The sequence below is a fragment of the Carettochelys insculpta genome, chromosome 7 (assembly GCF_033958435.1).
Source record: "Carettochelys insculpta isolate YL-2023 chromosome 7, ASM3395843v1, whole genome shotgun sequence".
NCBI lineage: Eukaryota > Metazoa > Chordata > Testudines > Carettochelyidae > Carettochelys > Carettochelys insculpta.
Genome location: NC_134143.1, coordinates 32,193,521 through 32,214,488, shown reverse-complemented (window position 1 = coordinate 32,214,488; position 20,968 = coordinate 32,193,521). Strand labels below are relative to the sequence as shown.

General features: G+C 47.8%; 1 protein-coding gene across 4 annotated transcripts in view; it reads left to right on the top strand.

The window, feature by feature from the left end:
* The window catches only part of UNC5B (unc-5 netrin receptor B), a 156,114-nt gene extending 143,566 nt beyond the window's left edge, over positions 1–12,548 (top strand). For all 4 annotated transcript variants that reach the window (XM_074999485.1, XM_074999487.1, XM_074999484.1 and 1 more), the window contains 6 exons: positions 621–789; positions 1,158–1,391; positions 4,138–4,287; positions 5,954–6,118; positions 9,524–9,702; positions 11,019–12,548. In XM_074999485.1, coding sequence (XP_074855586.1) covers positions 621–789; positions 1,158–1,391; positions 4,138–4,287; positions 5,954–6,118; positions 9,524–9,702; positions 11,019–11,184 — 1,063 coding nt within the window. In that variant the 3' untranslated portion in view covers positions 11,185–12,548. The remainder of the gene's footprint in view (positions 1–620; positions 790–1,157; positions 1,392–4,137; positions 4,288–5,953; positions 6,119–9,523; positions 9,703–11,018) is intronic.
* The last annotated feature ends 8,420 nt before the right edge of the window (positions 12,549–20,968 follow it).

The following is a 20,968-nucleotide window of genomic DNA, read 5'->3' as shown; positions in this document are numbered from 1 at the left end:
GGGTCCTGAGCTGTGTGGCAGTAGGAGGTGCAGGAGCTGCTGCCACCACCCACTTGTCCCACCAAGTGGCGGGGCGCATGCGCGGAGCCATGTTTAAAGGCTTGCTGTGCAGTTCGCTAACGCAGGGCAGAGCGAGGCCTTTTCCTGCCTGTGTTTTTTGGTGACCCATTGTTGGGGGTTTCTGTGCAGCACCCAGGCTTCTCATTAGGGCAGCGAAAGTTCCAGAAGCAATGGCTGCATAGGGAACTTGGCATCTTTTGTCCTCTCTTCAGCAAGTGCCCTCTGCCAAACAACTCCCTGGCTAGCTCGTCTGGAGTATTTCCCTAGGCCAGCAGAACTCCTGGTAGTAAACCCAGTAGTTCGCTTGCCAGTAAGTGTCACTGGTGTCTGCAGGGGAACCCCAGTGCCTTTGAACACAGTAGAGCTGGTCCTCCACTCTAGGATGTGTTCGAACACCACTGGTTTCTCAGTGTGGGAATTAGGCCCCTTAAGTGTAGAGGATGTCCTCAGCTGTGAGCAGCACATGTCAGCACTATGCAGGCTCATCTTCCTTCCCTCTTCGGGTGCATGATGTGGCTGGCATCAGCAAGTCATTTGCTGTGTTTATTCGTCCCCCGCAGCTTACCATCAGAAGGCACGCAGACAATACTGAGTCCCATGGTGACCTGCGGACCCACTGGGTTACTCTTGTGTCGCCCAGTCATTCTCACCATCCCCCATTGTGCGGATATCAGCTCTTCAGACTGGATTTTCCAGCTGAAGACACAATCCCACCAGGGAAACTGGGAGGTAATGTGCACTTTATTGATAAATGGGAACAAAAGGTCATTGCATTGCTCTGCCTCGGTCGGCAGGAGACACTGGAGGGGATGTGGGGAGTGCAGGCTGCAGGGCAGGTCACAGCAGTTCCTATTACAGCTTCCTGAGGACCGTTCACTGTCCTGGAAAAGGCAGCTTGGGTGGGGGATGGGCAGACTTCGGCGGGGTGCCAGAGGGGCACTGGTGTTCTCAGAGCTGTTCTTGTGCTCGCATGCTGTAGTGTTATGGAAAGCACCAAAGTGAATGCCAGGTAGAAGCTTTTCAATGCCTGTGCTGGACAAATTACTTGGGAGTGAAAGGTCTGACCAGGAGCCTTCCTTTTTAATCCCTCCCTTTAGGAGGTTGTGACTTTGGACGAGGAGACCCTGAGCACTCCCTGCTACTGCCAGCTGGAGCCTAAGTCTTGCCATGTTTTACTGGACCAGCTTGGCACCTATGTTTTTGTGGGAGAGTCCTACTCCAGGTCAGCCGTCAAGAGACTCCAGTTGGCTCTCTTTGCACCTACCATCTGCACATCCCTAGAATACAACCTCAAAGTGTACTGCTTGGAGGACACACCAGATGCACTGAAGGTAACACTGCCTGAGTTTGTGGGTCATGAATAAGCAACCCCCCACTGTCACATTTCCCCATCTCCAGTCCCCTTTTAGGGCCTGGGGACTCACTAGATCATTTCACCGTACAGCGAATAATGAATAATCACTAAGCTATAGAAGCGCTTCTTTGGGTCGTTGTACGGAGAGTGTACGTTGTATCACTCTCCAGCTCACCCCTCCTAAGACTGCAGGGAAAAACACTGATTAACAGTGAGCGTGTCCTGCTCCATGACAGGGGAAAGCAAACTAGCTCAGAGCCTGCCAGTCCCAATGGGCTGGAGACATAAATCTGTTCTCGTTAGTCCGGCACTCACATTAATCAGTATATACAGCAGAGATTTTTCAGGTAAGTGTTTCTGTTGCACTTGATCCAGATCTGGTATAATCCCAAGGGCTTTGGAATCTTTCCATGATCGTGTTCAGGGTCCATCACCAGCACACAGGTTTGTTTGTCCTTGCCCATTCCTAAATGGATAGAGCCAGACCACCAGCTGGTGTAAATCAGCACAGCTCTGTTGGTGATGGTTTATAGCCGTTGTGAATCTGGCTCACAAGAGCTGCTTAACATCAACCATGTTGTGCATATACGTTTATTTATGAATACTGCTCTTCCAGCTGCCTCAGTCTCTCTGTTTGGGCTGCAAAGTGCTTCAACCTGCTCCTGCAGTTGCTTCTAAATGTGGTCACACTGGCACACAAGATGCTGTGTGGTGTCTCTCGGAAAGGTCTGGCTCTAGGGAGCAAACAGCCTGATGCAACCTCATGAAAAATGGCCAAAGTTAAATAATAAGCGTGTTTACTGTGTTCCCTAGAGATCAGCCTTAACATTTTCCATGGCCCTTGGAGGAAATATCAAGGGGAAAGGGGAATGTCTCAGAGCCTGTACTGTGTGCCTTCTTTCTGCAGAGATTGCACAAGGGCTTTTGTTGTTGTCACTGCTGAAAGATTTTTCTCTCCTTCCTGTGCTAGTCAAACCTAACTAGAGAAACCAGGATCATATTTTGTTCACCAATTTGTCCCTAGCTTAGACACAGTCTGTTATTTCTACTCAAGTATTCCTTGTCTGTCTGCAGTATAATAATAATAACAATTAATAATATTAAACTTAGTTGTTATAAGCCATGGGACCTTAGTGATTGTTCTGTTTATTTCCTGTGTAACTTTTGTGCTCTTGTTGTGATCTCTCTTGAACTTCTAGATGGTGTTCCATGCTTGGCAAATTTATTGGGTCTTATTTTCCTTATAAAAAAAAACATTATCTTACATTGGTAAACGAAAGTTTAAAGTGGAAATGGAAAAAAGAATATGCTAGAAACCAGCTAGTTCTCTTGAACTGTGAACAACTGCTGTGTTTTGGGTTATTACTGAAGCACAGCAGCGTGAAGCACAGCAGTGGTGTTAACACTGACAGGCGCACGTGCTTGATAAAATGCCCCACCTGTACATGTTAATGAAAGACGGACTTTCAGGTTTCCTGAAAAATGTGACAGATTCCACTGTCCAAAACCAAAAACAATATTTCTGGCTTCACTGTGTTGTGTGCTGTCTTGTTCACTTTTGTATCACAATCAGCATTGTTCTGTTTTCAGATTCCAAAATATCTGTGGGCTGACCTATGAGGATGCACAGACTTCCACATCTCTTCTCAGAGGGATAGCTGTGTTAGTCTGCATCTCTAGAAACAATGAAGAGTCCTGTAGCACTTTAGAGCCTAATGTATTTATTCAGGCATAAGCTTTTGTGGGTACAGGTTCATCTGACGAAGTGGTTTTGCCCATGAAAGCTTATGTCCTAATACATCTGTTAGTCTCTAAGTTGCTACAGGACTCCTCATTGTTTATCCACATCTAGCGATTCAGCTCTAACTCAGGATGATAGTTACTGATGACTTTTTGATAATCTCTATGAAATGAGTTGGTGGACTCTGGCCAGTTTCTGGTGAAGGTGTTAACATCACACCATGCACTGTAAACGCTTCTTAGCAGAGAGGCCAAGAATGGAATGAGTGAGAAAAGTGAATTCCTGTCTCCCTCTTAGAGGTGATGGTTTGAGTCAGGGGTTCAGTTATATTGCCCAGGCAGTGTTGGGAATATTGCACTGTTTTGCCTCTTCTTTCAATAAGTGGAAGACCTTATTCTCCTAGACTATCAATATGGCATGTTTCCCCAGCAAAGAATTTATTTCTGAAAACTGTTTGTTCATTGTGGAATAGATTAGAGAGAGGGTATTCTGTAGCATTAGAGAAACTTCCAAATGATGAGCCCTTTATCAGGGAAGTAACTGACCCTGAAGAAGGCCATATGGAAGCACAGGGACTGTAAGTATTGTCTAGTGTGTTGTGTATTAAAGTATCACTTTAGTGCAGGATGCTGTATTCTTGCTTTTTCTTTGCAACTGTTGTAATTCTTAAGTTCTATGCCACGCTACAGATTTGAATTTCCCTGGGTTTTGCTGATTACTGGGGCTAAATTTGGTGTCTATCTTGTTATTTCTTTTCTGTGGGGGTGGGTTGCATGTGGCACCAACCACTAGCCACTATGTAATATCATCTGCGCAGACTGAACTCAAACATAGTTTTTGTTCCTGTTTTTTGTATGTTGTGGCATTATTTTGGGCAGAGTTTATTGAACAGCGTGGGCCCTGCATTGACACAGAGCTGCATTAAAACCTCCTGTGCTCCACTTCAATGCCAGGGCTTCCCCCTTCTCTGTCTGCCCCACAGGAAGTGCTGGAGTTGGAAAAGACTCTGGGTGGCTACTTGATAGAGGAACCCAAGCCACTACTCTTTAAGGACAGTTATCACAACCTGCGCCTCTCCATCCACGATATCCCCCACTCGCTGTGGAAGAGCAAGCTGCTGGCTAAATACCAGGTGGGTGGCCAAGTGGTAACATGAGTCACGTGTAAGTGCACTGGAACTTTAGTTAGTATGCACAGATGGGGGAGACCAGGGCAGAGTGATCCGAAGGTGCCCCTCGAAGGGAACTTTCACTACAAATGTCCCTGTAGAAGCAATAACTATGAAGCAATTATTCATTCATCTCTTTGTAGCAAAGGACACAGGGGCACATACATCATGCTCACTTGTATATTATTAAACAATAACATAAAAGACAGTGTATATATGCTGGGTTAAGGGTGAGGTGGGGCTCAAGGCAGGGGGCCTTAGGGTAGGGTGTGGGGCAGGCAGAGTCAGGGCAGATTGTGAGGCATGCAAAGTCAGGGCAGGAATTGGGCGGTATGGGGGGGTGTTGATGGCAAGGCATGGAGCATGCAGGAGTCAGGGCAGGAGGCCAAAAGGTATGGAGGGGCTCCCTGGAGCTGGCAGGTCCACTTAGGTATTCTGGGGTTTAACTGTCCTTACTATTAGAGCCCTCCCTTTCTGTTTGATGAGAAACAATCAGATTCCAGGCACATCCCATTGTCCTGGCACAACCAAACCTGACCTTGCTTTAAGTTTGATAAGAGAAAGCTGTGTATCGAATTTGGTGTTCTTAGCACGAACCATTTTAGGAGGCGTTACTGAACAAACAGACGCACGGACAGTTGGACAGACACACTCGCAAATTCTCTAAATATATGTGGTAGGTAGAGCAGTATAAACAAGCAGTTGTCTGTATGAATTTTGAGTTTGTACTAGTGCTTTTTATGTAGCTGCCTGTAAAACTAGGCAAATGTCTAGATGAGTTGATTTACCCACAAAAGATCCCTGCATTTAATATTCAAATGTTCGCCAAGCTTAACAATTTTAATTACAAATGTTTTGTTACTAAATGAAGTAACATTATCAGTGCCTAGTGAGAGATCCTCTAAAACCGGTCTTTATATAGTCCTTTTACATAGTCCTAATCAATGATTAGTTCTTAAATGGTTACTCATGCCTTCCAATTTAAAGCGATTGCCAGTGACCACATTCTCATTCGTTGTTCTTCTTCTGTTGATCTCATGGGTTCAAACACCGGGTCCAAGTCAACATGCCAGTTAATTGCATCGTTTCCAGAAAACCGTGCCTCCAAAAATTCTCTTCCCTGGCTAGATCCAACTTGTCCTACAACCTTCACATTATGAAAGTCAATTTTATCCCTGCATGTTTCCCATGGTTCATGTACCTTGGGCTGAGAACCACTGTTCTGAGTGAAGTAAACAACAGCGAAATTTTCACCTACTATATTTGACTCAGGGTCCCACCGTGGCAGCTGGGTCACTGTCTGTCAGCTTTCCCTGTTCCCCAGCCTGCTGTCAGCACAGAATGACCACCCTCTCCTGCCACTGGAAGCAGAAGCTGGGAAACCTAGAATATAACTTAAAAGTAAATTGGTCAGGTCACCTGTGTGGTCATTATTATGGCTGTTGTGCAGTTAATTATCAGGCACCTAGCACCTTTTTGGGAGGTGTATGAAAAAATTGCCACTTAAATAATAAAATAAATTATTTCAAATTGAAAAACCGCAGTGGGCGTATGCAGGAATCCCTTCCTGCACTTATGAGGGGTTGTTGAGGTTTGGCTAACATTCTACTGAATTAATCTGCTGCTACAGGAAATTCCCTTTTACCACATCTGGAGTGGCAGCCAGAGGGCTCTGCACTGCACCTTCTCCCTGGAGAGATACAGCCTGGCTTCCACAGAGCTCACCTGCAAGATCTGTGTCCGTCAGGTGGAAGGAGAAGGGCAGATCTTCCAGCTGCACACAATGCTTGGAGAGGTAAGTGAATAGAGCAGTGAGGCTGTGCATGCTCAGCAGAAGAGAGGAAGGTTGATCTGATAATCTCTCTTCTGAGGCTCCCAGGGCCTGACTCTAATCTGAGTTTTACACCAGTGTAATTCTTTTGACAGCAGTGGAGTGAGTCCTGATCTGTGTGGTACAGGTGAGTTTGGAATCAGGTTCTCAGCTAGCTCAGAGAATGACGATGCTGTTGCCTCAGGGATACAATTCTTTTTTTGCCACTCTTGTTAAATAGAAGAATAACAAGAGTCTGTTTCTTTATACATCCATTGCTGTGTTGCAACTTTTGCTATAGATACTAGCCTCGGGGTCCCCATGGCTCAGCTACAGCCCCCTCGCATGTGTCCATTATGCTAGTTACTAAGGAGGAAGTCCCCTATCCACTTAAGTTGCAGAAACGACTGGAAATAGCCTTCAGATGTCCTCAAGGAAGTCCTGGGAAGGGAGCTTTTTTCCATCTAACCTGTCTAATATATCTATTGTAGAGGTTGCCCATCACCAGAGCCTCTGAGCCCCTCCCAGTACTCCTCAGTGTTTTATCTGCATGGATGCCAAGCTACATTAACACCTGTGTTGGCCATGACCCCATGTTTCTTTCGAAAGATCCTGTAGAGGATCTATACACAAAATGCGTTCTTTCTAAAGTAAATCGAAAGAACACAGTGCTGCTTTCGGAAGCACTCTTCTGGTCCCAAATCAGAAAGGCCGCCATCTTCTGAAAGAATCTTTAGAAGGAAAACGTGTGTAGACATTCTGCTCGCTCTTCTTTTGAAAGAGATACCTTGGCCAACACAACTGGAGCTCTGTGCTCCCTGCATCCAGACACATTTAAAGCCTCAAGGTCCCAGAAACCCTATGGCAAGAAGATGAGAGCAAGCTGGCAGTAAAGGCACAAGCTTCCTGCTGCATGCCTTCGTGGCCACCCCTTGCAGCTGCAAAGACAGCTATGGCCACCAGCTAGCCCCCACATGAGCCCCTGAGGCCTCCCAGAGCCCTCACGAGGCTCGCAGGAGCCCACACAGTCTCCAAAAAAATGGGCACTTTCATGGACAGAGCCAGAGCCCCAGGACCTCCTTGGCCTGTGGCAGGATGAGGAAGTACTCTGGGAAATGGCCAGGAAGTGGCAGAATGCATCTGCCTTTGCCTGGCTGGCCACCATCTTGGCCGCCTGGGGACACCCTGCTCACGCACATGACCAAGTGCAGTTAAAAGTAAAGGAGCTCCGTCAGGGGGACACCTGGGCTCATGATGCAGCTGGACGGTCGGGGCAGGACCAGCCACCTGCCCTATTACCAGGTGCTCCAGAGCATCCTTGGCCCCAGAACACCTATCCACCACCCACAACCCTGGACACCTCAGTGGATGAGACACACCCAGAGGAGGAGATGGAGGCAGTGCCAGGACCCTGCTGGGCACTGAGCCGGAGCCACCCTCAGAGGACTTGAAGGAGGGGGACCTTGTCACTGAGATGGTGGGGCACCTGGGGGGTTGGTTTCCAGTGGGGCCCTGGGGAATAGCACTCCATGGCCCTGGCAGCAGGGCTTGCCCACCAGATGAGATGGAGGGCGGCCACGACCACCGTGGCCAGCAGGCCGACCATGGTGTCGGTGATGTCCAGGTCAGGCAGCTGCTGGGAATCCATATCCCTATAGGCTAGGCCTCTGGTCCCTGCACAAGATCTGCACTGCTGTCTGCAGGATGTGTGGGGCGAGGGTGTTTGGGAGGGACACTTTAAAGGAGCGGTTGGCTGAGGCCCCCGAAGGGCTTGGCAGCCTGTGGCCCCATCCATGGCATTTCCTGCTCTGCTCTTTCAAAAGAGTGGCCTGGGCTGTGTGGCTGCTCTCTTTCCAAAGTGCAGCTCGGTGTTCCAATCCATTTTTTGTATGTTGACGTGCTCTTTCGAAAGACACTGTTCCGGAGGGTCTCCCCCACATGTGTCTTCCATAGGAGCGCTGAAGTGCAGACGTAGCCGGGCTGTTTTGGGGGTGGCACTAAAAAAACAGCTGGTATTTCCCCCCTCAAAGCCAGGTGCAAATGTGTGCTACCCAGTGAGATGGGAGTGACAGGACAGGCTGAGGGCTGGCTTTAGGAGCCAGTGCACTTAGAAGAGTCACTGGGAATTTCAGGGCTTTAATATTTATGCAGCCCTGAAAATGTGCTTGGATGCTGCTGGCTCGGCTCCAAATTGTTCAGCCACACGCACTGATATTTGGAGGTTGCTTCCGACTGGGTTCACTGAAGCGACCCTTGGGGAAAAAAACGTGGTGTCACTAAGAACTAGCTGCTTTACTGTAATTCTTTGTGGCATGTTATCTACCTCTCTTTTATTGTTTCTCTTCCTAGACATCCATATCTACTGCAGTTTAGAGAACGTTACCATCTTACATCTCACTCTCTGGCTACGTCTACACGTGCACCCAACTTCGAAATAGCTTATTTCGATGTTGCGACATCGAAATAGCCTATTTCGATGAATAACGTCTACACGTCCTCCAGGGCCGGCAACGTCGATGTTCAACTTCGACGTTGCTCAGCCCAACATCGAAATAGGCACAGCGAGGGAACGTCTACACGGCAAAGTAGCACACATCGAAATAAGGGAGCCAGCCACAGCTGCAGACAGGGTCACGGGGCGGACTCAACAGCAAGTCGCTCCCTTAAAGGGCCCCTCCCAGACACACTTTCATTAAACAGTGCAAGATACACAGAGCCAACAACTAGTTGCAGACCCTGTATATGCAGCACGGACCCCCAGCTGCAGCAGCAGCAGCCAGAAGCCCTGGGCTAAGGGCTGCTGCCCACGGTGACCACAGAGCCCCGCAAGGGCTGGAGAGAGAGTATCTCTCAACCCCCCAGCTGATGGCCGCCATGGAGGACCCCGCTATTTCGATGTTGCGGGACGCGGATCGTCTACACGTCCCTACTTCGATGTTGAACGTCGAAGTAGGGCGCTATTCCCATCCGCTCATGGGGTTAGCGACTTCGACGTCTCGCCGCCTAACGTCGATTTCAACTTCGAAATAGCGCCCAACACGTGTAGACGTGACGGGCGCTATTTCGAAGTTACTGCCGCTACTTCGAAGTAGCGTGCACGTGTAGACGCAGCCTCTCTGTCCTGATCACTGCCCTCTTTTGGTTTTCTTTTGGTCTGCCTGAGTGTCTGGATGATCCCTGCTTATCTGGGCTGCTGGGTCATTTGTGAAAGCACTTCTGAAATCCCACATAAAGAAACACAGGCATCTCTGCTCTTGGGCAGGAATGCACTGACCCTGAATTGTGAGCTGGGTGAAGTAACACGGGGTCACACCAGTGCAAGCTGATAAGGGAAGCGTCCCCCACTGGAAACTTTTTGCTGAAAACATTCTGAAATGTTTTTTCTCCCAGAGTGCCAGCTCCTTTGATGCCTTCTGCTTGCACCAGGGCAGTGCTGTGACTACCCAGCTGGGTCCCTATGCCTTCAAGATCCCGCTATCCATCCGGCAGAAAATCTGCAACAGTCTTGACGCTCCCAATTCAAGGGGAAATGACTGGAGACTTCTTGCTCAGAAACTTTCCATGGATCGGTGGGTTTCAATTCACTGTGTGGCATGAGATGTCCTGCTCTCACCTCCCTGCCTCAAGCCTGTCATTTGGGAAAAGGGAGTTTTGTCTTTCCTTGTTGCCTTGCTGTCTCCCCACATTCTCCTCTGAGAAGGTGCAGGGAGCTGGGTCGGGGTGACCTACGTGTAACACACTTATGTGCTGCACATTTAGTGCCCACTGGTTTACATTTGTCGGAAATAACCGGAGAGGGGATTTGCCCCAGCGCCCCAAAGGTGCTCTGGCAGCATTGCTGAGCCAGAAAGGGCAGTTAGTGACTCACAGGCAATGTTCCCTGTAATCTGAGCACTGGGGAAGCTGCCTGGGAGAAATGCAGGTATCGCCCAGCTGATTAGCAGAGTACCCACAGCTGGCAGCACCTTTCCATTGGTGGTGCACATCCGCACATGCCTGGGTGCACATAACAAAATGCATTCTGCCCTGGATGTTAAAAATTCGAAGCAGCACTGCTCACAAGGCCAACCGTGGGAAGTGTTCAGTTTGCACATAATGCAAAGCCTCGGCAAGGGTGTCTAAGCAGCAACACCAGGGGCAGGCAAGATCTGGCCCCTCGTGCAGAGGGGGCCTCAGCCAGGCTCCCTGCCAGCCCCCCGCCCCGCATGCTGCTCAGAGCGGCTGTCTGAATGCTGTGAGCCTGGGGAGGCTTCACGCGCTGTCCCCATCCCCAGCACAATCTTCCCGCTCCCATTGGCTGGAAACCTGTTGGGTCCCCCCTTCTCCCCACTCTGAAGGATGTGCATTCCATTAGGCCCAGTGTTCCTTCTAATTTGTCCACCCATGAGCAGAATAAATGTTATGTGCATCAAGGCATGCGTAGATGTTCATCACCGGCTGTGGGTCACTGTGTCTGCTCTGCTAATCAGCTGGGCAGCACCTGAATCTCACCTGGATGGCCACCCAAGTGATCAGTTTACAGGGAACGTTGGTTAGGTCATAATGTGCAAAGGAAGTGTCTCAGACTGAGCTTCCTGGTTTAGGAACTCACTTTGGGGGCAGGGTACAGAGAAGATTTAAATAAACTGTCTTGTTTTTCCATGAATGTTTGCTGCATCAGTGTAGTATAATACTTCAAAGGATGCCTTACGGGGCCCTGCACTTCTGTTCTGGCACTTCCACTTCAGTGCACATCGAGAAAATTACTCAGATTTCCTCCTGTGTCTCTGGCCTCCTTTTCCAACACCATCTTCTGCTGCCCCCAGACCATACCAGTTGGGATACCTGCCTAACAAGTAAACGTGTAAAGCTAGACACTACTCATACTCATTCATCTCCTTCACAGGTATCTGAACTACTTTGCCACCAAAGCCAGCCCAACAGGGGTGATCCTGGACTTATGGGAAGCCCAGCACCAGGATGATGGTGATCTCAACACCCTGGCTAGTGCCTTGGAAGAGATGGGCAAGAGTGAGATGCTGGTTGTTATGGCAACAGAGGGGGACTGCTGATGTAACTTTCGAACAGCCAGTAGTCTTCAGGCAATGGATGAGGAGGATCGGAAGGAAAGGGTAGACGAGGAGGAGGAAGAAGAAGATAGGGAACAGCCTTTCCTGAACTGGTGGGGAAGGGTTGTAGGGACAAGGCCAATTTCTGCTTTGTGATCTGTAGCTCCTTCTCCCACTCCTCCCTCACCAAGTCACCATCCGCCTTAGCGACCCAACCACACCGTTTATAAGCAATCCAAGTGTTAAACAGGCTCCCTCCTCCTTTTGGCCATCCTCTGGAGTGCGGCGCAAGAGCAATGCATCTTTGGTGACCATGATGACAGCCATTGGTGGAAGTGGGCAGCTGCTTCTGCCACAGCATGCGGAAATTAGGACTTCTAGAGTCTGGGTTGAGGTTTATTTTTGTTTCATTTATTTGGGTTTCCTCTTCCACCCTCCCTTCATTTCTCTTCTGTAATGGCATTTATGCTTAGAAGACGTGAGTACAATCTAGACAACCTGCTTTCTTCTAAGTGCTTCAGACAGTTTATTAAGGGGAAAAAAGAAAAACAGAAAAAACCAGTTTCTTAGGAAACGCAAATAATTTATTATCCAGATCTTTGGATGAGTCCTTTTTTAAAAAAACAAAACCATTGTCTTTTGTGCGTGAGCAAGAGCATCGATCCACTTTGTGTGAGAGTGAGAGAGAGAGAGAGAGAGAGAACTTTAAAGTAAAACACTTTGAGAATTAGTAATGAAAACACACACACACACGAAGTCAAGAACAACTTGTTTCCAAGTCTCTGGACCTTTGCTGAAGTCAAATTGGTTAAGTGCCTAGAGACCTACATGGCACAGAAAGGACAAGCTGAGCCCTCCCTTAACATGTTGCTTGCAAATTCTCCTTTATGGCTGTAGCACAATGCAGAGGAGGCCACTCAAGCAGCCAGCACACAGAAGAACAAACCCATAACATAACTCTATTGGCTTCAATAAAGCTACACCAGTAGAAGATCTGGCCCATCATATGTAACACTTGACCAAAGAATGCATACGCCAGGGCATGTTTGAGGAGTATAATCACCAAGGAGGGGAAGATGAGCTGTTTATGGTGGCTCAAGTGGCTATAAGTAGAAGTAAAGAAGAAATAGGAAAGGTGAGGAAAATTCCTAACTGAGATCTATTAGGCTGGGGGACTTGAGGACCATTTAAAACTACAGTGGACAAATACTAGAACAGGTGTTGGCAACCTGCGGCGCCGGAGCCACATGTGGCTCTTTAAGGAGCCGACTCCAAGCACTGCCGCCCTGACTCTTCTTGCGGCTCTGGAGGTTGCCGCCACTTAAATGGAATTTAGGTTTTTTGTGTAAGTGGCGGCAGCCTCCAGAGCCACTGATCGGTCAGCTGCAGCAGGGGGAAGCCGGCAGGTCAGGGAGCCACTCCACATGGGGGGAAGTCAGCCTGCAGGAAGCTGAGGGGAGAGGTAGCTGAGCCTGCCCTGCAGGGATGAGCAGCAGAGGGGAAATGGGGTTGTGGAGGAGCAATGGCAGCACATGGAGCTCTGGTGAGGCAGGTAAATCCAGGGGCTGAAATGGTTAACCCTTGGGTTGGGAGGGCAGGGTTGGGGCTGAGAGGGGTTTAGCCTGGGGCAGTTTGTGGGATGGGAGGTAAAGCTGGGGATGGGGGAACGGATTTGGGGGTTGAGGCAGATAAAGCCTGCAGATGGGGGTAACTTAACTTTCTAACTGATGCACATAATTGTCTGTGTACTGTTCTTAAAATAGGGGTGACCAAAATTACCATTTGACGTTATTTATTAAGGACTGTCTCGTATTCACGACTCTCTCGCCACTCTTGAAGGATTGATTTTTTAACTGAATTTGAAAAAACAGCTCTTCTCGCTATAATGGTTGCAGACCCCTGTACTAGTATATGTATAGTAGGGGGCAATCTCTCACTGATCTGTCTGGGTAACCTAATTTGTCAGGGAGGGATGGCATGATGGATCTCAGTGGCTCTCCCTCCCTCTTCGATCTTAGCAGTTCTTTTCTTCTTTAAAAGTGCTCTTTTGAAGTGAAGGTTGGCTACACACCAAAGCTGATTTTAATTAAGGGGTATCCATGAATATAGCCTTAGTTTCACTCCAGGATGTGGTATTGCAATGAAGGAAAAAATTCTGAAGAGTACTTTGAATAGCCACAAATGGAAATATTTTACTCTGGTGCTGCCTCGTAAAAGTTTGTCCTCCAGGAGAAACACATTATTACACAAAGAACACCACGGCATCATTTGGCAATGCTCCTGCATCTGCTCTTCAACCTCCAATGCACTTACCACAAATCTTTGTGGCCAACAATTTAAAACTTTACAGCATACAGTAAGCTTCCCATCATGCATTACTGCATACTGCTCCCTCCAGTCTACCCTCTGTGGTATGATTATAAAGCTAAAGAAAAGTAACCACAAAACTCAGGGAGCAAGCACATACATTGCCTTTACAGGGTAATTTGGTATTTCCTCATCAGCTGCATGTCCAGTCACATAATTATTTGGCACACGGGAAGTCTTTTTCCATGTCTTAACACTTCTAAATTGGCAGCAGACAATAGCAGAAAGGATCCTCCGGGGAGAACCCTGGCAATACTTGTTCCTCTACTTAACCACAATGGGAGTGGATGGATTCATTGTAGAGAGGTACCATACAGCAGCAGAACAAACCAACCCAGTCTTGAAACGTAACTGAAAAGGATATTTTCCAAACTTGAGGCCTGGACGTGTAGAAGAGACTGTAGCTATTGCTTGATTAGTCAGATGGAAGCAATACTGGGGTTTGGATTTTTTTTTTTTTTTTTTTTTTAATACTTGGACTATTTTTATGGTGCAAAACACAATGGACTTCCCTACACTACCACCTTCCTTCGAAGGAAGGATGGTAAGTAGGGTGTTGAGAGTTTACAAATGAAGTGCTGTGGTGCATACGCATCACTTCATTAAGCAAATTTCCCACCCCCACCCCCCACAGCAACATCAAAGTTTTAAATGTCTAAGTACCAGCTTCCGTCTAGCCGCGGCTCACCCACCAGTACTTCGAAGAGCCAGGGCAACTTCATAGTCCCTTTACTCCTCAAATGTCTGAAAATACTTTTGTATAGCTGAGTTTTGTTTGCTTGTTTGTTTGTAAAGATTCTCTTAAGGGCAAACACTGTGCCAAGAAGTTTGTCCAACATGACTTTATTTCACAATTCCAGACACTGCATTGGGAGGAGAGCTGCAAGTTTATCTGACCTTTCATTGTGGCTGCATCTACACTAGCAAGGGCTTTCAAAAGAGTTTTTGAAAGAAGGGGGCTCCTTCGAAAGATCCCATGGAGCGTCTACACACAAAAATTGTTCTTTCAAAAATAAATGGCAAGAACATTGCACTCCTTTAGAAAGCACTCGTCCACTCTCGTTTCAGTCTTCTTTTGAAAGAAAATGTGTGTAGACCATCCTTGGGACCTTTTTTTTCACAAGAGCCATCCTCATGGCACCTGTTTTTTAGATCCCTGGCCTGTCCTTTCAAAAAAGTGGGGGCTGTGTGAACACTTTCTTTCCAAAGAGCAGATCACTCTTCTGATCCACTTTTTTGTGTGCGGATGCACTCTTTCAGAAGAACTTCTTTTGGAAGAGATCTTTCAGAAGGGCTGCTTTTGAAAGATTTCTGTAGTGTGGACGTAGCCTGTGTTATTATGTCAGGTGGTTTTCAACATGTGTAGACTTGGCTAGAAACTGAGGGCCTAATCCAGTTCCCCTTAAAGCCAGTGAACAGACTAACAGGGATTTTTTTGGTGGGAGATGAATAGGGCTGTACTACAGGGTGGGTTTTACCTGTGTGACTCCATGTCATAATCCGATTTGTTGAAATCTTGCTTGTAATCTGAATAATTAAGCACAGGCAGTAATGTAGGAAGTGATAAAGCACTGAACAGATAGATATATGAAAAGCCACCATAAATAACCTGCTATTGCTTATTTTCTTAGACATACAGCGGTGTCCATTAAATTTATCCTAACTACACTTCTCTTGGAACATAGGGTTAGATTGTCAACATATGTAACCCTCTCTCTCTCTCTCTCTCTCTCTCTCTCTCTCTCTCTCTCTCTCTCTCTCTCTCTGGTTAAGGGATCATTGTGTGTCTGTCTCACTCTCAGATCAGTGTGTTTGTGTCCCCTTTTCTCTTGACTACAAACCCAGAATGTCTGTGTATGTGCTTTTCTCTCTCTCTCTCTCAGATCACTGTGTGTTTGTGCATATGCACATACACATTTCCTAGAATAAGGGAGGGGGGGGTGCGTGTGAGGGAAGATGCTTGCTTCTCTCCGATCAGTGTGCATCCCTCTCTCTCGCTCTCTATCTGTCCGTCTTGGATCATGGGATTATAGTGTATGGGTGCTCGGATCTGGGCCAGAGCATCCAGGCCTTCTCCTTTGGTCGTATGTGTGTGGATCTCTGCCTCATGGAGATGCACTACACTGTGGTCACACAAAGTGGGGCAGCAGCTTTGCGATGCTGCTCAGGCATTTCAGAGGGTCATTGAAAAAACTCAGCTGTTGTTTCTCTTGTTGAGAGCGTCCATTCTCTCGCTCTGCATTCTGTTTGCGTATTTATATGTCCAGGGGATGAGTCTCGCAGCATCCTCCAACCACACATCTGTTTATTCTGTAAACTAAGAACTGTAAATAAAGTTTAGCATTCCTATTGTAACAAAGTAATTTTTATGCAATAAATTATATTTCCTAGTCTAATAAAAATGAAATGTTGTTTTGCCACTTTTTTCCTGTTTCAATTCCAGGTGACATTGGCTCCAGCAGGTCTTATTTCTGAGAACATTTAATCATGGTTTCACTGCCCAGAATTCTCTTTCTGCTGTCTCTGAAAGCCCTTTCCAGCCCGCCACTAAGCAATGGCCTTCCAACTCCTCCTGCCCATCCCCTCTGCACCTGTCAATCACTGCTGTAAGATTATCTCCTCAGTGTCATTCCAGCCATGAGATGGACGGGAAGGGTGGACTAGAACTCAACTGAGAGTGGTCAGTGGGGTGGTGGGACCCTGTGACCGCAACACCAGTCTAACTCCTTCCCATATCTTCTCTTGCCACTGAAGCTCTGAGGGGCTGGCTTCACCAGTCTCACTCTAGTTGTCTTCTCTTGACTCTGGTTCCAGAGATCCCCTTGCCATCATCACACTCTGCAACCAGGCCCTGGACACCTGACCAACCATCCCACTCTCAGGTAACTCCCAGCTTCCCTTTAGAGGTCAAGGACAAGTGCTGCTCAGTAGCTGCTTGCACCGTGTTTCCTTTGCCCAGGCTGTATTGCACTCCAGACTTGGCACACAAAGCGTCTGGTTCATGGTGACTTAGGTGCATGGGTGCAACTTGCTGCTCACATGGGGGGAAACACATGCAAAATATGACTTTGGGCCCCCTCTCACTGCTCACCTTTTGAGCATTACTGCTCAAATAATTATTTTAACCCATGTTCTTAGTGTATTACAGAGCAATTAAATAAGTGTCTGTAGTTTTAATTGTGCCTCGTATTTCCCTGGGGTGAAGTAAGATACAAAACTGTCATATTGCACCCCTGTGGAGGTGTGTGCAGGGCTGGGGCTTGGAGGGGTGCAATAAGACAGTCCCTATAAAAATTTGAGTTGGGGGGGTTCAGGGCAGAGAGATTTGGAGGTTCTGGAGTAAGGGCAGGAAGCTGGAGTTGAGGGGGCTCAGAGAATGTGGGGTATAGGGTTGTGTGCAGGCATTGGGGCTGGGGCAAAGGGGTCAGCAGGAGGGTTTAGGGTGTTCAGGAATAAGGGCAGGGGACTGGGAGGTTTGGGGATCAGGCAAGGGATATGAGGGTGCAGGAATTGGGGTTGGGTAGGGACTAAGGGAGAGGGTGTAAGTGTGAGGACAAGGGTGTCATATTGGTAGGCCGGGGGCGGGGGGGGCTGCAGACACACACACTGGGTTGTGCTGCTCTTCCACTGAGGATCAGGGAGAGAGCGGAAAGTGCACAGCTTGTGTGTAAAGTCTGCTCTTCCTCTACCTGAGCAACCAGGAGGCAGGGGAAGGCACGTGCGCTGTGCAATTTGCCGTCACTCCCTAGTCAAGCGAAGAAGAACAGCAGAGTTCCAGATACTTGGAGCTGCAGCCCCTAAGAGACGGGGCTGGTCTAGGGGCTGGGGCAGTGCAGGAGAGGGGTGATGCACACTCCCAGCCAGCCCCTTTCACCGGCCTGCTTCTTAGCAAGATAGCATAAAGGAGAGCCCCAGCCCCCTGGCTTCTGGATTGCCCTCCCGGCCCCCCCACCAATGGCCATGGGCCTCTGAAAAGGGAAGTGGCCTGTGGAGACTGAGAAAGTAAGGGTTAGCACTAGAGCTGGTCTAGATTTTGTGGATTATTTTTCACCAGAAAATGTCTGAAACCCAAACTGTTAATGAAACAGGGTCAACTATGACAATTTCGTAACTCAGAAAAGATGTCAGAACCATTTTAAAATTGTTAAGGTTATAGCATTTTGTCTGACATTTTACAAATGAAAAATAATTTTCTGGTTTGAAATTAGTTTGTTTTAATTGTAAGCAAATTACACAAATATGTTTTAAAATCAAAACAAAACATTTCAAAAATATACTTATTTATTTATGAATATTTTACTGACCAGGCTGAAAAGGGTTTTGATTTGTGAGTACTTTTGAGATTTTGGCTTTCTGCTGATTTAGGAGGGGAAAAAACTATTTCTAACTCTCAAAATATTTGCATGGAATAAAACTGGAAATCAGAAAAACCAACTTCATTTTTTACAAAAGCACTGGCTAAAAGTCTGGAGTAGACACAGCTCCTGAGCCAATATGCTGTTCATAACTTTACTAACAGTGTTAATGCACCCATCTCCAAGGTGGGAAGTGGCAGCTGTTCAACAGTGAGGAGAAATACCATGACTTGTTTGGGGCAGGAAGTGAAGGAAGGATTGCCCAGTTGTGGAGGTGTGTGGAATTCCAATCACTGGATACTTTTAAGAACAAATTAGACAAGTATCTGTCAGGAATGATGCCAGGTAAGTGCAGGGGGGTGGGCAACCCCTGCTGCTGCATCCTTGAGGGAGGGTGCTTGAGGGGGTGGGCAGAGCCAGGGCAGGAAGAGGTGGGGTGGGGTGGGGGCAGAGCAGGGGCTGGGCTTGGGGGAAGGGTACAGACACGCACCTCCCATGGCCACAGGGACTCACATTCTGGCAGCTGCATGCAGGCCAAATTGCGAAGCTATGTGGGCCATAGATGGCCTGCAGGCCATGCATATGAGACCCCTGCTGTACCTGACTGAAGGTAAAGGAGGAGGTGCAGGCAGGTAGGAAGCATTTAATGGAACTAAAACGTAACTAGGCCATCAAGGGCAACAGCCCTGGCAGCGGGATCTCCATGCAAAGTTACTGCTTTGCCTAGACACTTTGCTTGTTTGTTTGTTTAAAAGAAAAATAATGGGATTGTTCTGCATCTCTTGTCAGGGAGAATGCAATGACCAGCAAAACTCCCAAGGAAAGAGTCCTACATAAGACCCACAGTGACCTGCTTGCCCTTGGAAATGTGCGCCCAACTTCATGGGCATCGTTTTAAATGGCTTATACTGGAACAGGATTCCTCAATTGTCTAACGAAGCTGCACCCCCGGCTTCCTCTGGGCAGGTACTTCAGAGGCTGGATCTTTTCAGAATGTTTTCCTCTCCACCTGCCATGAGACGTGTGTGTCTCATATTAAAGCTGCCTGGGCGCTCGTGAGGAGGGGAGCACAGTGATTGTGCTGGGTGCGCTGGTAAGTGTGCTTTTTCTCAACATGAGCTTTTCAGTTTGAAAGATCCCAGCCTCCAAAGAGAGAGTGAGAGAACTGGAAACAGGTGACCCCTTGTTACCTTTACTACCTCCTATCTTGTGTGGATCCATTTTCTTAATGGAACCGTGGGAGTTCAGTCTGGTGGCTGCTTACTGCCCTGCGCAGCCTTTTTGAGTCGTATTTAAAAGCAAAAAGGCTGGATCCCAAAGCCTTTCGGAGTGGCCAAATGCAATGCATTTTTAAAAGCGGTTTTCAGGTTGCAGCATTTTATTCTTTCCAGGCTGCAGTAATGAGGCTAGTTCTGCTCCTTGCTTGCCTCTGTCTTCATGTTCACTTCAGGCTGTCAGTCACTGAAAATCCTGTTCCTCCATCCCACTCTCCAGGTCTTCCTCTTCCCTTAGTCCCGGACTCTCGAGCCTTCAAGAATATTTAAGTGCACTCTTGCTTCTTGTAAACATCACCTCTGCTTTCTTTGGAGAAGAATCTCATGCTGTTTCACCAGCTGGACGGTACAAGAACAAACAGAATGTCCTGATGGGCCTCCATTCTCTGGAAGGGTACAGATGTCCTGCTTGCACTGCTGTGACTGGTCCATTAGATGGCAACATTGTTCCTCCAACCTGGAGCTGGCATCTGAAACAGCGAGCCTGATGTTTAGTTAGCTGGACAGGGCGATGTAGGTATTTTCCATCACTCTTATACACCTGATGAAATGTCACTATGACTGTAAACAACATAGTAACTACACCAAGATCGCCTCATGATACAGTTAGTTAAGAGATGAACTGATCATTGTTACTGCCTGATCAGGCAGTTGTTGCAAGTTATTGTCTCAAAGGCAGATGCTGAGAATAGTGCTCTTTTTCTCCTTCTATTAAATCAACTCAAACAACCCCAGATGGCCTGGAGCTGAGCAGAAGACCTGCTCATATTCAGGCAGGTGTTCCAGTACCATGAGTCTAATAGCCCAGGCTTCTGAGGGAGAGGAAAACAATAAGTCATATATTTAGAAAGCTCCAGATGTGACCTAAACCATTTTTTTCTAAACATAAGCATGCCTGGCTTTAGAGGTCTGATGTCCTGGGGTCTCCCAGGGCTAGTGCCATTTGCCCAGTGGCAGTCTGGGGCTCTGCTCTTTCCAGCAGTATACAGCTCTTGCTTTTCATGCTTAAGGCTCATAAAATGTCCAGCTTAAACCTGATGCTGTTTGAGTTCTGTACATGGCCTGTGTAAGATTTCAGGGCGGTGTGATTTTAGATGGGTACCTTGCCTGGGAGAAGTGACTGGGTGTCACTCATGTAGAGGACTTAAAGTCATGTTGTGCTGTAGGATTAACAGACATACACCTTGAGCCTCTCTTTTTCCCAGCCCACCATTCTCTGCCTTCCCATGGGCTGGTGGTCTTTTTTTAGAGGTTGACAGGTACGTCAGTCCCCCCATGCTCCTGAGCAGAGTTGCGTATTGGGTGCCTCCCAGCAAATCACCTGAGGGTTGTCCTGGTTTCCACCTATAGTCTTGTGTGGAACCCCCCTGCTCCAGGACATTAGACTGCCCTCTCCCAGGAACTCTTCCTAGGGGTGGGTTGATGGCTCCTCTCTCCAGATGACAGGTGGTAGCCCTTGACTCTCCTCCTCTCCTTTCCTGACCACACATGGAGAATCACAGCGGCAACCAGCAAGTCCCCATCTGTCCTTATTTGAGCACTTGCTTAGGTGGGGCTTCCCCCTGCAGATCAAACTGCCCATGATGCAGGCAGTCTGCTCAACCCGTGCTCCTCGGCTGCACAAGTGACATTTGAGCCCATTATCAAGGCTTGTCGTGATAAACAAAAGCAGCAGTCGTATTCTGAGCTCCACCCACAAACCAGGCCCCACCCACTGGAGGAAGCCAAAATGAGACACTGCTCATAGAAGATGTGCAGGTGTACGGACTTGGTGCCATCTTTTCTGCTGAC